Below are 14,466 nucleotides of genomic sequence, written 5' to 3' on the forward strand. Positions count from 1 at the left end.
TTAGAAATGTAAACATTTATTTATTTATTTATTTATTTTTATTTTATTTTCAGTATGAACATTATCTTATGTATTATAGGTCCTGAACTGGCGGGTGGTGGACTGTGACCTGGCCATCGGTCTTTGCACAGGCCTGGGCAAATCTGACATTCTGGACATTCTGTGGAAAATAATAACTAATGCTTGGCAAAACTATGACAAAATCATGGTAAGATAATTCCCTCTGTGTCCAAACCGTTGGCCTAAAGACACATTTTATACTGCACCAGGGTTTGGACCTGGGATCTGTTGCAGTTCATAATGAGTTTGTATAAGTTGACTAGATATTCTCCACTATGTTCTCAGACTCCAAAATGGTGTATTTTTATATATATACATACATACATACATACATACATACATACATACATACATACATACATACATCCTGGACAAAACTTTTGTTGCAGAACCTTGCAATTTTTTTTTGTTTGATGTTTGAATTGTCCTCCTCAGGCTGTGGCAATGGTTGGAGCCCATTTCTGCTTGCTTTATAATGACCAGCAAGAGAAGAACTTCCTGTCTGTCATCACAGATGCAGAGTGGGGTATTAAGCTTGGAAAATTTGGGGTTAGTTTTTTTTTTTTTTTGGTTTGTTTTCAAACTCAGTGTCTAATTGTTTTTTAATTTTTATTATTTTTTAATCTGGCTACTAAGAATGAAAATATGTCCATGTCCTGCTTTATTCTTTTCCCAGGTTTCCATTCAGTCTGTGTTTAGACAGTGTTCAGAGAGCAAGAGGAATCTGATTCCTGTACTTGTAAAGAACAGAAACATGATTGCCGAGATCTTACAAGATTACTGTAGGTAAGTTACCCTGCAATTTAACATATTCTCTGGACAGTTGACCATATAGACACATCAACTGTATGCCATTCCTGGTAACTATATGATTACTACAGCAGTTCTACAGCAGAAATCTAAAGACCCGTGTCTTGTGCTCATCCCAGGAGTCTTATTCACAATATACTCATACTGATCATCCTAGTAACACACTTAAAAAAACCCCAATAAAAATCAAATGGTTTGATTTTAGTAATATGAGTAATAATTTATAATCCATGCTACGGTCACTCTGGCTCATTGAGGATCTAAATCTACATTTATATTTCTGTAAAACTGCTTTGTGGCATGTCTACTGTTCAAATTGAATGGAAATTTTGGGACAACCATCACTGGCTGAAGATTGCATTCACAATATTGAAGATAAAACTTGGTACAATGAAAATAAATGAACCTGAACTTTTTCCCGCTTCAGCTGCTCATGAACAAACCAAAATCTACTTTATTAAATCTTGTTGAAGCCAATGTTTTAGAAATGAAAAGCCTGGCCAACGTTTTGTAGGATTAATATTAACATGGATTTGCCCGAAAAGAAGCCAAAAGACATTAAATCACTTCTATTAAATGCCTATTTTAGCAACAGCCTTCTGGTCCCAATAGTATACCTTTTACTCACTGAGCTCCTACATTCTAGATTAGTTTTGGTTTGTGTGTTCTGCAGGACGTTCGTTCTGGACAGTGACTCTGCGCTTAATCTCTACATCACCACGCTGCTGCTGCAGGAGAAAGCAGATAATGAGCAATATGAAGTCGGTGCCAGGGATTCAGGGCTGGCTGAAGGGGGCGAAGATGCAGAAGTAGGGCACGAGGATGTATTGGAACACGTCCTACGAATTGTTCCTCGACTAAGCTCCACTGCAGACCTGGTCGTCAGTCTGCACACAGCACTCACTAAGGTCAGACTCAGTCACAACATGCAACTAAACACAGCTAAAACAAAAAACGTATTTACCTGATTAGTGTGGTGGTGATGATGATGAGATAAGGTGCTCACTGCCTTTTTGTGGTTTTCTGCAAGTGAGTCCATATGAGCGAATTGAGAGGGTCCTTAAAACCATTCAAACTGCAGATGAAAGCCCCACCGTTTTACCGCTCAACCAGGTAAGTGGTGTTTTTTTTTTTTGGTTTTCTTTCCTTTTATTTTTAAATAAATCTGATTACAGAATTTATGAATAGTGATTGTTTTTGGTGAAAAATCTCAAACCTTCCCCTGAAGAACAGCTCAGTTTGCAGCAAACACCTGACACGTGAACACTCTTAATAAATAAACAAGTATAATATGTTTGTTTAATTGGGTTGTCTGTGTACTTTTCAGACTTGTGTGAAAACCTGATGATGGTTTAAGTCATATTTATGCAGATATAAAGAAAACTCAAAAGTTTCAAAAACGCAAACTTTCAAGCACCACTCTACATAGAATGGTTTGCGGAACTTAGGCCAGGGCCAATTTATTTATTTATTCTGATTTGCAGACTAAATACATTTCCCAGAAATTTGAGTTTATAAATCAGGTCTAGTTCTTCCTCTTCCAGATCTGTATGCCTGAAATATCCTTATAATATGCTTCAAATAGGAAGGAAGCTATTGAAGAAGCACTATTTCAGACATTAGACCTTACTGTGACCTTGACCCTGTTTGGATCAATTCCAAAATCTGATCAGTTCATCTTGAATCTCCTTTTTATAGTTTTTATGTTGGTCTTGATTATTCTAGACTTGACACCAGGCTCTAAATGAAAAGCCAAGATTGTTTTCAACAGTGTCTCTAACTGTACCAATGAAGGAATTGCTACAGCATCCACAAGCAGACTTCTCCTCCCACTGACGTGGAGAGCACGCACCTTCTGGAGAACTATCTGGAGTATACTCCTCTTGCTAACACTCGCTTGCCTTTCCAACTTCTCCTCCAGACTCGCCTTTACTTCTGGAAGATTATTTGAGTATTGTTTCTTATCGGTGGTTTGAATCTTGCCTAGGTTAGGTCGCACAGAGTAATCAGCTCGGGATTCAATGGAATGTGACCTTTAAATAAGGGAAGCCAGGAATAACAACACAACCAGGTTTGTGTTAAAAAGTTGTGGTATATTGTAACACAATTTTATACATACAACTATACAAAGAACCCAACACCACACATACCTTCAGGGTGGGCCAAGGCCCAAATAATAAACAAAAGGATTCTTGATTTGGTAGCTAGTTTACCTGAAAGGAAAATAAAGGAAAAGAAGTATTCTTCCCTAACGCCCTAAGCCAAAACAGAGACAAAAGAACCCTTCTCCCAAAAGAAATTGCAGCCACACCCCTACTGCCGGTGAACTGTGTGCAAAATATATACAGTTCTGAAGAGAATACCAAACTTATAGTCAGAACCAGGCAAGAGTCAAAACCAGAACAGCAGTGAGAATATAGAATACAAGCCACACAACTAACACACTCTCTAAACACCATATCACACATAACCACCTCCAAACCCATTCTCACGCCTCTTCCTCTTTAAATATGGTCGTCAATCAGTGACTTCATCCTGGGAGGCGGGATCAAGGCAGGCTAGGGCAAGCTGGAAACTCTGGGAGGGAGTTCGGACCTGCACACAAAATATGGCACAGCACACACAAAAAAACTTCCCATTTCAAAGATAGCAGGTTGTAACACTCGATATTGAGGTACATTAAGATTTGAAGCTGTGCAGTACCTGAAATATCAGTGGGTCTTGTTACCACAAGACCCTCTGACATTTCAGGTACTGCACAGCTTCAACACTGTATGTGCTTCTAATTCTAAGTAAAGAAGGTTAAAATGTCCAGAAAGATATGCCCATTCTTTGCCTTTAGAAACTCTTTCATATCCTCTGAGCAGCTTCTTGGTTCACCCTATTCTTGGTAATGTGGCTGTTCTAACGCTGAAAATCAGGTCTGGAGATCAAGAGGGTCTTGTCAAAATTACTACTTCCTTTTGGTTCTTTTCAGTCTATTTTTATGTTTTGGATTATTTTCCTTTAACCTTTTTTTTGTCATAAATTAGACATTTATTTCCATTCAAAAACCATAGTGGATGCACATCGTTGCATTTCAGCTGTCATTTCAAGATACCTTAAAATGAATAAATCAAAATGAAATCGATCAGAATGAAGCAATTGCATTAATTCATAATAATCTGCTAATATAGTCACATAATTGAACTGTGTCCTAATGGCCATTTTTATACTTTTACATTAGAATTGTTTTGTACCCACTTTTGTGTTAAATAAATGGTGACTGTGCCTTGTTTGTTTATCTTTTGTGCCTTTGCTCAGTTTTTCTCTACTGTGTGTCTTTTTCCAGCGCCTGAGCTGAACGAGGAGACATTGCCCACATTGCTGCTCATATCCAAACTCATGAAGGTGAAACACAATAATCAGAGAGGGGGACAAAATCAGCACGTGTAAATTACAGTCTAGACATAGCTAATGGTTCGAAATGTCGTCTTAGTTCATTCCGACAACCTCGGTTCAATTTTGCTTGTTTACTACTGTTCTGAATAATAAGAACAAGACCGTGTCTGCTTACACAAATGGCATTTCAGAGGGATTTGATCTGTAATGCAACGCATCTCTAACACAGACGTTATTCATAGGCGTAAAATCCAGCTACTTGTCCAGAACATCTTTAAAAAAAACTAATAAATAAAACACACATCATGCCACATCACACCCCACAGACACTGATATGGAAATGTGTGCTGCAGTCTATGACTCATAGTAGTGTAACTAAGAAAATAATAAATGAGTATAGGTGCCACCTAATAAACTGTCAGCTCAGTGTGTATATGTTCTCATGATACTTGAGGTGTGTTCCTGTTTTTCCCCCCCACCCCCTTTCGCGCAGGTTAACCTGGATAAGCTTTACATCCTGACAGTGAATCATGTGTTCAAGAACAAGCTGATGCCTTTGCTGCTGGACCAGATGAAGCACTCTCAGGGCCATGGCCCCAGCAAAGACACAAACACTGTGATACAGAACATATTTAAAGACGCTCTCTGCATTCAGAACCTGGAACTGGCTGCAGCCACCATGCACAAAATCTCTCAGGATCTTCCTGCAGGTCGGTCCAGTGGCTCCGAAATCCCTCGTATGAGAACTTCCTTACATTTACTTGCTTACTAACTTCACGGCACTGTAACTATAGTGAAAATGGATAATGATCGTATACTCTTGTTTTATTTTTTTTAACCTGGTTTAATGCGCTTAACTAGCTAACTAACTCGCAATACTTTTATCAAATTACTTTAGCTACCACTTTTTAGCCTAGTCAGTGAGTTTTCTGCGCTAAACATAGGACTGAGCAACACGCTGGAAATTTTATTTACCCTGTGGTCTAGCTAACGAACTTTATTATTTGACCACATCAGATTTGGTAAAAGAAATAAAGAAAAAATGAGTTCATAAGTTTTCTGTTTCCATCAGGAGGTCTGAAACATTCTCAGTGTGAAGACATTTCCACTGACCACTTTTATGATCAGAGCTCTGATTAGTTTTGAGCATGCTTTTAATGATTATACCAAATAAGCACTATATTTTACTTTGAGTATTATGTTTTCATTCAGTATCAGTTTTAAAAAACTGATTTTTTTTTTTTTTACCTAATCATACTTTATTACCAAGTTATAGATTTTAATTTTAACAATCATATTTCGTATCATTTTAGGTCAGAAACGTCATAGTATTATCGTATAGTATATTATGTTGTAAATATGTGAAACATATCATATTAGAGGACGTCACGCAATTGATTATATGAGATTGTTTGTAACAGCACTAGATTTGTCCAAAACTGGTTCAGTAACAAAGTTTAAATCTCCCTCAAATATCAAAAGATGTGTGTTCAAAGCAGGAATATTTGACAACAAATTCTGAGCAAAAGGAGTGTTATCAAAATTTGGGGCAAATACATTCACCAAAACTACTGCCGTTTGTGAAATTTTCACTTCCACAATCACATATCTACCATTTATATCAGAAATAACTTCATCAAAAGAAAAGGACACAGTCTTACTTATCAGAATAGAAACTCTCCTGGACCTGGAATCAAAATTGGAGTGGAACATATGCGATATCCAGCGAGCTTGGAGTCTGCGTTGATCCCTGAGATGGAGATGGGTTTCCTGAAGAAATGCAACACCAGGTTTTTGTAGTTTTAAATGTGTCAAAACCTTGGATCTCTTAATGGGACCATTCAGACCTTTCACATGCCAACTTAGGAATCTGATCGAGCTTTTGGTATTTTCCATCAATTTAGGTTAATACAGAATGAAATACAGAGAGGTCAATATCAATAGGAAAAAAGAGAGAGAAAAAAACCCAACAACAACAACACAACATCCCTCCCCACCTCCCATCGCACCCTCCCCCACCCTACTCTGAACATCAGTTAACCTCTCCATTCCCAAACAATGGAGGCAGAACTCTACAACACTGGAACATCCGATACTTGTAAACCATACCTATTCTTGTTGTGTGAAGTCACTCCCGAGCATAAAAGGTACCACAATTACCATGTATCTCAGGCAACCTATAGATTTACATGGAAACTGGTATGGTTGCCCACAGCCACGTAGTTTTACAGTGACATTACTGGTATTAATAAATTGGTTAACTGTCATGTAGTCAGCTTAAGATGAAGGATACCGTTCATTAAACCATAGTTGCACTAAAGTGGTCTGAAAAGTGGTCGCTAAGTTGCCAACACTAGTCTGCACTGACAACTAGAAAAAGACAGGCTAAGCTCTGCCTCTCCCCAGCAAAAAGCAAATACAGAGGGTGAGGGAACGCAGGGTTTTTCCATTTATGCACATTCTATTCGAAAAGCAATGAAATACACAGAGTGCCCAAATGATGCTCTGTCTGTGAATTCTAAAAAATTGCACCCCCCCCTTCTGATCTCTCCATGCCCCCACAGAGTTGAGAACCACTGCTCTATGCTATGCCCCCACGAATGACAATGATCAAGAAACCAAGGACACATTTTATTTAAGTATACATTGCAAGCTGAATTAGAAAGCACACCTAGACATGACATGAAGATCATAATGGCGACTGGAATGCGAACACCGGAAACAACAACTTGCACCATGAGAGGGTTCATGGGGAAGGAAGGCTGTGGCATCATGAATGATAATGGAAAGAGGATGTAAGATCACCAACTATGACCTTGTCATCAGAGGAACTCTATTTCCGCACCCCAACATCAACAAACATCCACAGACTGACCTGGTGGAAGAGACAAGAACCAGATCGACCACATCACAATCAATGGCGCCTGGAGAAGGTCTCTTTTGGATGTCAGACTAATGAGGGGAGCCGATGTTGGCAGCAACGACACCTTGTCACAGCCATGCTCAAGTTAAACCTATGGAGAACCAATCGGAAAACATAGGGACACCAGCGTATCGATGTGACCAAACTGCATGAACCCCAGGCCAGGAATACACTGAAAAAACAAGCTCCAAGTTCTTGCAGATTTGGATAGCCACACATAGCCATACCAAAATGATACCAACACCCAGTGGGAACAGATCCAAAGAATATACACTGAAGCAAGTAAAACATACTTAGGAATAAAACAACAGAAAACAAAGTAGTGGATCACATTAGACACCTTGAGGGTCATCGAACATCGAGAATATAGAGAAAACTTAAGAAGCAAGTTATGGATACCAAATCAGAACAACTGAAGGAAAGATTCAAGATACAGTACAGGGAAGCAAATCAAATTGTGATGAAGCTAGCAAGAAAAGACAAGACAGCATACACAGAAAATCTTGCTAGCTTGGCAGAAGAGGCTGCAAACAGGATGCGCTTCATATGGGTGCGCTTCATACTCTGAAAACGCTATTCAGGGAAAGGTTTACAAGTTTACAAAGACTATATGTGGCAAGTACAGCAGAAGTGCCAATCACGGATAAACAAGGCATAATCTTCATAACAGAGAAAGAACAAGAAGCATGCTACTCTATGTGCATACACACTGGTGTGTTTTAGGCACTGAAAATGCTATACAGCGAATTTCATGCCTCTGGGATCAAAGGAAAATGGTTTTTCTAACAATTGCATATATTCACTTGCGTGACGTACTATAATTATGACATTTTTCATGACATAATATTGTCATGGATATCCCGAAGGAACTCTGGACTTCAGTGCCCAGTAGCCACTTCACCGCTGCATTACTGTCACATGACCACCTGTACCTGATTCTCATTCATGTTACCAAGCACTTGTGAGTGTATATAGTCACACTTAGCACTCTTCGTCTTGCTTTAATTGTCTTTCTCTGCCGTCTGGATTATGGCCTTTGTGTCATGTTTATTCTATTCTAGTTTTTGCCACAAGTTCTATAGTTCCTGTTTTTACGTTTGTTTGTATTTTCTATTAAAATATAATCTGCACTTGCATCCGCTCCGCCTCCAAATCATGACAAATATGATACTTTGACCTGTTTTTCACGTCAAATGATACGAAATATTATTGTTTACATTAATATCCATAATGTGTTAAAGTATGAAAAGGTGGAAAAAAGTGAGAATTGAAGTGTAGTAAGTCAGTTTTCATCAAATGTGCCCAGACACTATGTGTTCTTATATGTCCTCTACATACACGGGCGGGCTTCAGGCGCTGAAAAATCCTGCATTAACTTCGGCTAGATTTTAGAAGCAGTTGTCAGTGAAATGGCAGGAACACAAACGAAGGTCAGAGTTGAACTGCCGTGGTATTGTTTTAAAATGAATTATAACCACTGAAGCTTTACATCCTCATCCTTTGGCTGTACATGCAAAGTGGTTTTGCTTTTGCAGCGCAAAAAACAACATCTTCTAGACATGGCGACAACAGGAACCTAACTCTTTTCAAGGCAACTACAACTGTAGTGTTTGAGGGGGGTCACTCTGCTACCAAGTAGCCAATGAATGACCAGAGGTGGGTTTATTGTTACAAACCTAAGTAGATTAGTACAGAAAGTAAGTCTGGAATTACTGTCATTTCGTTTCAGCTGTTCAGAATCGCTGCTTTCTTTTGGGAGTCAATAGCTCCGTTTGTCGTGAACTTTGTTTTTTTGAAACTCTGCAGATGTTTTACATTCACAATCAGCTATAAAACACATTACATGAAAGATAATATCTGAAAAAGCATAATAGGTGCACTTTAAGAGACTTCATGTTCACTAGCAGTCACTGCCAAGCTGTGCAAAATCCTGATTTATATCCATGACGTCATCTGACAAAATCATCATGCACACAAGTTAAAGACAACGGGTGAGCTGTAATTTCTGCTATATTTACATGTATAATAATCATTCAGAGAGAATGTTAGAAATGAATGAATGAATGTGCTGCTCCTCTCTGAACAGGGGTGTCTCCAAGGGGAAAGCAGGATTGTATTTGTGTTCTATTGAAAATAAACACTTTAAAGTTATTTAGTGATTTCGTACTTATTGACTTTTTATCATTCAAGCACTTTTTAAGCACCACTAGATAAAAATGGCTATTTTCCAGTACTTAAATTCCAAAAAGCCAAATTCAAGTACTTCAAGCACCTTGTACGAACCCTGATGTAACACATAAAAAGGTGTTTGAGATTCTATAGTTTTTATTCATAGGAATTGCAAAAAAAAAAAAAAAATATATATATATATATATATATATATATATATATATATATAGTTACACCATGGCGAACTTGTGGCCGCTGTGCCGGCGCGGACTACACATCCCAGCCACACCTGCGCTCAAGTTCGCCGGAATACTGAGTGCCAACACCTGTGCGCCGCCCAAGGTTATTTAAGACCCTATTAACAACAACGTGGTGCGAAGTAACGCTAAAGCTTTTTCTACGTTGGCTTGTTACCACGTTCTCTACGAACGTTGTATCTTCATTGGTTTTGGAACCAGGTACCGTGACAGATTACTTCGCCGATCATGGAAGCAGCGAGCGGCCTGGGTTGGGTACAGGTGTGTCGGGAGAAGGACCTATTGCTAAGCGCGAAGGACGAACAGATTGACTGCCTCATGCAACAACTGGAGCAGCTCCGCGTCACCGAGGGGCAACCCGTGGCTCCCGCTGCAGTCGGCTTTCGTTCCACTTTTTTCCGCGCACAAGCTCCAGCTGCGCACGCAGCACTCGCCCCGCCGGTTCTACACTATCCGCCCATGCCGACACCAGAGTGCTATGCCGGCGAGCCCGACCGATGTAAGAGTTTCATGCTGCAGTGTACCTTGTTCTTCGAACCCGGAGATGCCGAAGGAGCGCCGGTTAACGCACTTCATTGAACTACTCTCCGGTCGCGCCCTGGAGTGGACCACGGCAGAATGGGCGCGAGGAGGAACGGTCAGACCAGCGATCACAGAGTTTCTCGCGTGCTTCCAATGCGCATTTGATCATTCCCCAGACGGCTGGGAGACTGGGCAGGAGCTCCTCGCGATTGCACAGGGTCCTCGCGGTGTGGTGGATTATGCCCTGGAATTCCGCACCGTAGCTGCACGGAGTGGGTGGAATGAGCCGGCACCCCGAGCTGGTCTAGCGTGCCGGGGTGAACAACTGACCCTCGATGAGCTCATCGACCGAGCGGTAAGGCTGGACCGCCTTCACTGCACTAATTGCCCCGCGATGTGGAATCCCACGCCCACTGAGCCGCTTCCGCCCACGGAGCCCATGCAGCTCGGCCGGGCACGGATCCGTGAGGAGGAGAGAGAGAAGTGACGCAGAGAGGAATGGTGCTTCTACTGCGGGGAGAGCTCTCACTTTGTTCGCCACTGCCCACAGCGGAGGGCCCCATCAACCAACCTCGTTGTCCCCGGGTGAGTGCGTTCCAATTATCTAAAGCTGATTCTCTAGTGTTTCCTGTGTTGCTCAAATGGTCAGACAAATCTTTTGTGCTTTCAATGCTCATCGACTCAGGGGCAGCGGAAAACTTTGAAGATGAGCAGACAACGCGCACCCTCGGCCTCCCCAGTCAAGCCCTGCTCCAGCCACGAGAGGTGCATTCTATCGACGGGTCCCCCATGGGAGGTGGGGTCATCTCCCGTCGCACAGCCCCAATCACTATGCAAGCCAGTGCCCTCCATCAGGAAAGCTATATATCACGGTATCTACCCATCACCCCATCATTCTTGGCTTACCGTAGCTCGAACAGCATGACCCCCAGATATCCTGGACCACCAAACAGATAACCAGGTGGTCTCCTTTCTGCCTACGTCATTGCCTGACGGGCCCCACAGCTCCAGTAGCTGCCACTACAGTGGAAAGCCCCCTGTCTTCAGTCCCAGTCACCATGCCACTTGCTTATCATGATCTCCGCACGGTATTCAGCAAGGCGCGTGCAATCCGTCTACCTCCCCATTAGGCATATGATTGTGCCATAGACCATCTCCCCGGCGCTAGCCCACCACGCGGTCAAGTGTACCCGCTCTCCCAGGCAGAACAGCGGGCCAGAAAGGGGGGGGGCCTGAGACTGTGTATTGATTATAGGGGGCTCAACCAGGTGACCGCCAAGTACCGTTACCTCCTGCCACTAGTGCCCGCCGCCCTTGAACAGCTGAGATCTGCGTCGTTCTTCACGAAGCTGGACTTACGCAGTACGTACAACCTAATCCGCATCAGGGAGGGCGACGAGTGGAAGACGGCCTTCAGCACTACTTCCAGGCACTACAAATATTTGGTCATGCCGTATGGGCTTGCTAACACTCCCTCAGTGTTCCAAAACCTGATCAACGATGCCCTGAGGGATCTACTGGGGCACTGCGTCGTCCTGTATATCGACGACATATTGATCTACTCGACATCCCTGAAAGAGCACATTAAGCAGGTCCGCCAAGTGCTGGCACGTCTGATGGAACACCAGCTGTATGTGAAGGCCGAAAAGTGCGAATTTCATCGACGCACCATCAAGTTTCTGGGGTATGTCATCAGTCCAGTGGGGGTTGCTATGGACCAAAGCAAGGTAAGGGCAGTAGTGGAGTGACCCAAGCCCCGAACAGTCAAGGAGCCACAACGATTCACAACGGGCTTTGCAAACTTCTATGGGCGGTTCATCCGCGACTTAAGTAAGATTGCACAACCCCTGACCTCCCTCCTTAAGGGGAAACCTTGGTGTCTCGTCTGGTCCGCTCAGGCCCAGGAGGCCCTGAACGGGCTGAAACGGAGGTTCACTAACGCCCCCATCCTCCGTCACCCGGACCGTTCGTCGTGGAGGTTGACGCATCTGAGACGGGAGTGGGGGCCGTCCTGTCTCAGAGGTTTGGGGACAGACCCAAGTTGCACCCCGTGGCCTTCTTCTTGAGAAAACTGTCTCCGGCAGAACGCAACTATGATGTGTGGAACCGGGAGCTCCTGGCCATCAAATTGGCCCTCGAAGAGTGGAGACACTGGCTGGAAGGAGCCAACCATCCATTCCTCATCTATACCGATCACAAAAATCTTGAGTACCTGAGGATGGCTAAGCGGCTCACGCCTCGCCAAGCACACTGGTCTTTGTTCTTCTCCCGGTTCCAGTTCACCTTGTCATATAGGCCAGGGACCAAGAATATGATGGCGGATGCACTGTCTCGTATCCACTCTCCCGAAGGCCTGGCAGATCAGGAGAAGTACATAGTAAACCCCTCTTGCGTGTTGGGCGCCATCGAGTGGGCCCTGGACAGAACCCTAGCTCGCTTCCCAAGATCATGCAACCCCGAGGGCTGTCCCCTAGGGAAGCAGTTTGTGCCAGAACGCCACCGTCTGGAGCTTGTCACCTGGGCTCATACGCTGTGAGCGACTGGACACCCGGGTGCCCACCGCACTTACAATGGCCCCCCATGCCCAGGGAGATACAGCGTATCGTGTCCTCCTGCTCCACCTGCGCCCGCTCCAAGACACCCCGTGCTTTACCTGTCGGGAAATTGGTGCCACTTCCCATACCCGCACGGCCATGGTCCCACCTAGCCCTGGATTTTCTAACCGATCTGCCGGAATCACAAGGCAACACTTGTGGTCGTGGACCGATTTTCTAGGTCCCAGCGCCTGATCCCACTTCCGGCCCTCCCCTCTGCCTTCACCACAGCCGGACTGTTGTTCCAGCAGGTGTTCCGCTACTTCGGCCCCCCAGAGGAGATCGTGAGCGACAGGGGGCGCCAGTTCACGTCTCGAGTCTGGGCCAGCTTCATGGAGAAACTGGGGGTCACTGTTAACCTCACCTCCGGTTAACACCCAATCAGGAGATCCTTCGATTCCTCCGAACGTTCTGCGCCACAAGCCTGGAGGACTGGAGTCACTTCCTCCAGTGGGCGGAGTATGCCCAGAACTCGTTGCGACACTCCGCCACCCAACTAAGCCCATTCCAGTGCGTCTTGGGTTACCAACCGCCGCTCTTCCCCTGGAATGCCGCCACCACTGACTCCCCAGCCATGGACGAGTGGTTTCGCCGCAGCGAGCAGATCTGGGAGCGTGCACATCAACAACTGGTACAAACCTCTCACATCGCCAAGCGGAAAGCGGACAGGCATCACGGAGTGCACCCTGATTATCAGCCTGGGGACAGGGTATGGCTTTCTACGAGGAACCTCAAAACACCTTTCTCAGGCAGCAAATTGGGACCCAAGTATGCCGGCCCTTTCCGGATCCTGAAACGAGTAAACGAGGTTATGTGTGTATATATATATATATATATATATATATATATATATATATATATATATATATATATATATATATATATATACACACATATATCATAATATATGACTATATATTATAATGTATATATTGTATACATTATATATGATATATCATTATATGACTTGTCATGAAGAGCTAATTTAAGACGATCTGCAGGATCCATCCTCCTGATATCCATTTTTAAAATGCGACAATGGAGCATGTTTACATGTAAAATTGTAATCACTGTGGTCGACTAACAGGACAAAAGTACAAATAGGGATTTGACTGTGACCGACTGACCAACACAGGAAACAGAAAACTGGAGGGAAAACTGGGGCTCAAGACAGTCCGAGCTATTCTAGCTAGCTGATTTACTTCAGGTGAATCTCAAGTCTAAGAAAGAATCCTTATGAAAATCAGTTTTGCTACATTGAAAGAGCGAACTAGAGGATACTAATAAAAATAAGCACCTGCTGCAAATCTAAGCTAATCAGCATTGTGATAAAAAAAATATTTTATTCATACAACCAACAAAAGACACTCAATTTACCTGAAAGGCTGTCAAGTGAGTTTCTCAACAGTCGGTCCGTCCCCCTGCGCACACCCGCTCCAAAACCACGCCCACCAGATCACGCAAAACTGTAGAAATGAATTATAAGAGGGATGTGGGGATGATAACCAAAAATTTAAAAAATAAATTTAAAAAAGATAACACTTTGCATCCCGTATTTTCTCCTTCACTGTGTTTGCAAATGTTATTATACTGACGTTTTTAAAACAATTTTTGAAAGCCCCTAATTTTATTTTCCTATAGCCTTGTTTACTTTTTTACACATAGTACAAATAATTATCCAATATAATAAATAACTGAATTTGCTTTTGTTTATTACTTGTTTATTTATCAGTTGCATTACATTTACATT

At 43.0% G+C, this 14,466-nt stretch overlaps 1 protein-coding gene and 1 pseudogene across 1 annotated transcript; both read left to right on the forward strand.

Annotated features, from left to right (window-relative positions):
• Positions 1–2,215, forward strand: part of LOC108261868 (kinetochore-associated protein 1-like) — a 106,761-nt pseudogene extending 104,546 nt beyond the window's left edge.
• A 1,852-nt stretch (positions 2,216–4,067) lies between these two features.
• Positions 4,068–5,247, forward strand: LOC124626183 (kinetochore-associated protein 1-like). Its single transcript, XM_047149903.2, has 2 exons — positions 4,068–4,260; positions 4,745–5,247. The coding sequence occupies exons 1-2, from the start codon at positions 4,129–4,131 to the stop codon at positions 5,021–5,023; spliced, it is 411 nt and encodes a 136-aa protein (XP_047005859.1). The 5' UTR covers positions 4,068–4,128; the 3' UTR covers positions 5,024–5,247.
• Positions 5,248–14,466: the final 9,219 nt, after the last annotated feature.

The sequence above is a fragment of the Ictalurus punctatus genome, chromosome 22 (assembly GCF_001660625.3).
Source record: "Ictalurus punctatus breed USDA103 chromosome 22, Coco_2.0, whole genome shotgun sequence".
NCBI classification, from domain to species: Eukaryota; Metazoa; Chordata; class Actinopteri; order Siluriformes; family Ictaluridae; genus Ictalurus; species Ictalurus punctatus.

Bases quoted from the DNA above. Each gene is read 5' to 3' on its own strand.
- LOC124626183 (XM_047149903.2), top strand. From the start codon at position 4,129: ATGGTGACTGTGCCTTGTTTGTTTATCTTTTGTGCCTTTGCTCAGTTT. The intron at 4,261-4,744 runs GTGAAACACAAT...CCTTTCGCGCAG, and splicing joins TCATATCCAAACTCATGAAG to GTTAACCTGGATAAGCTTTA.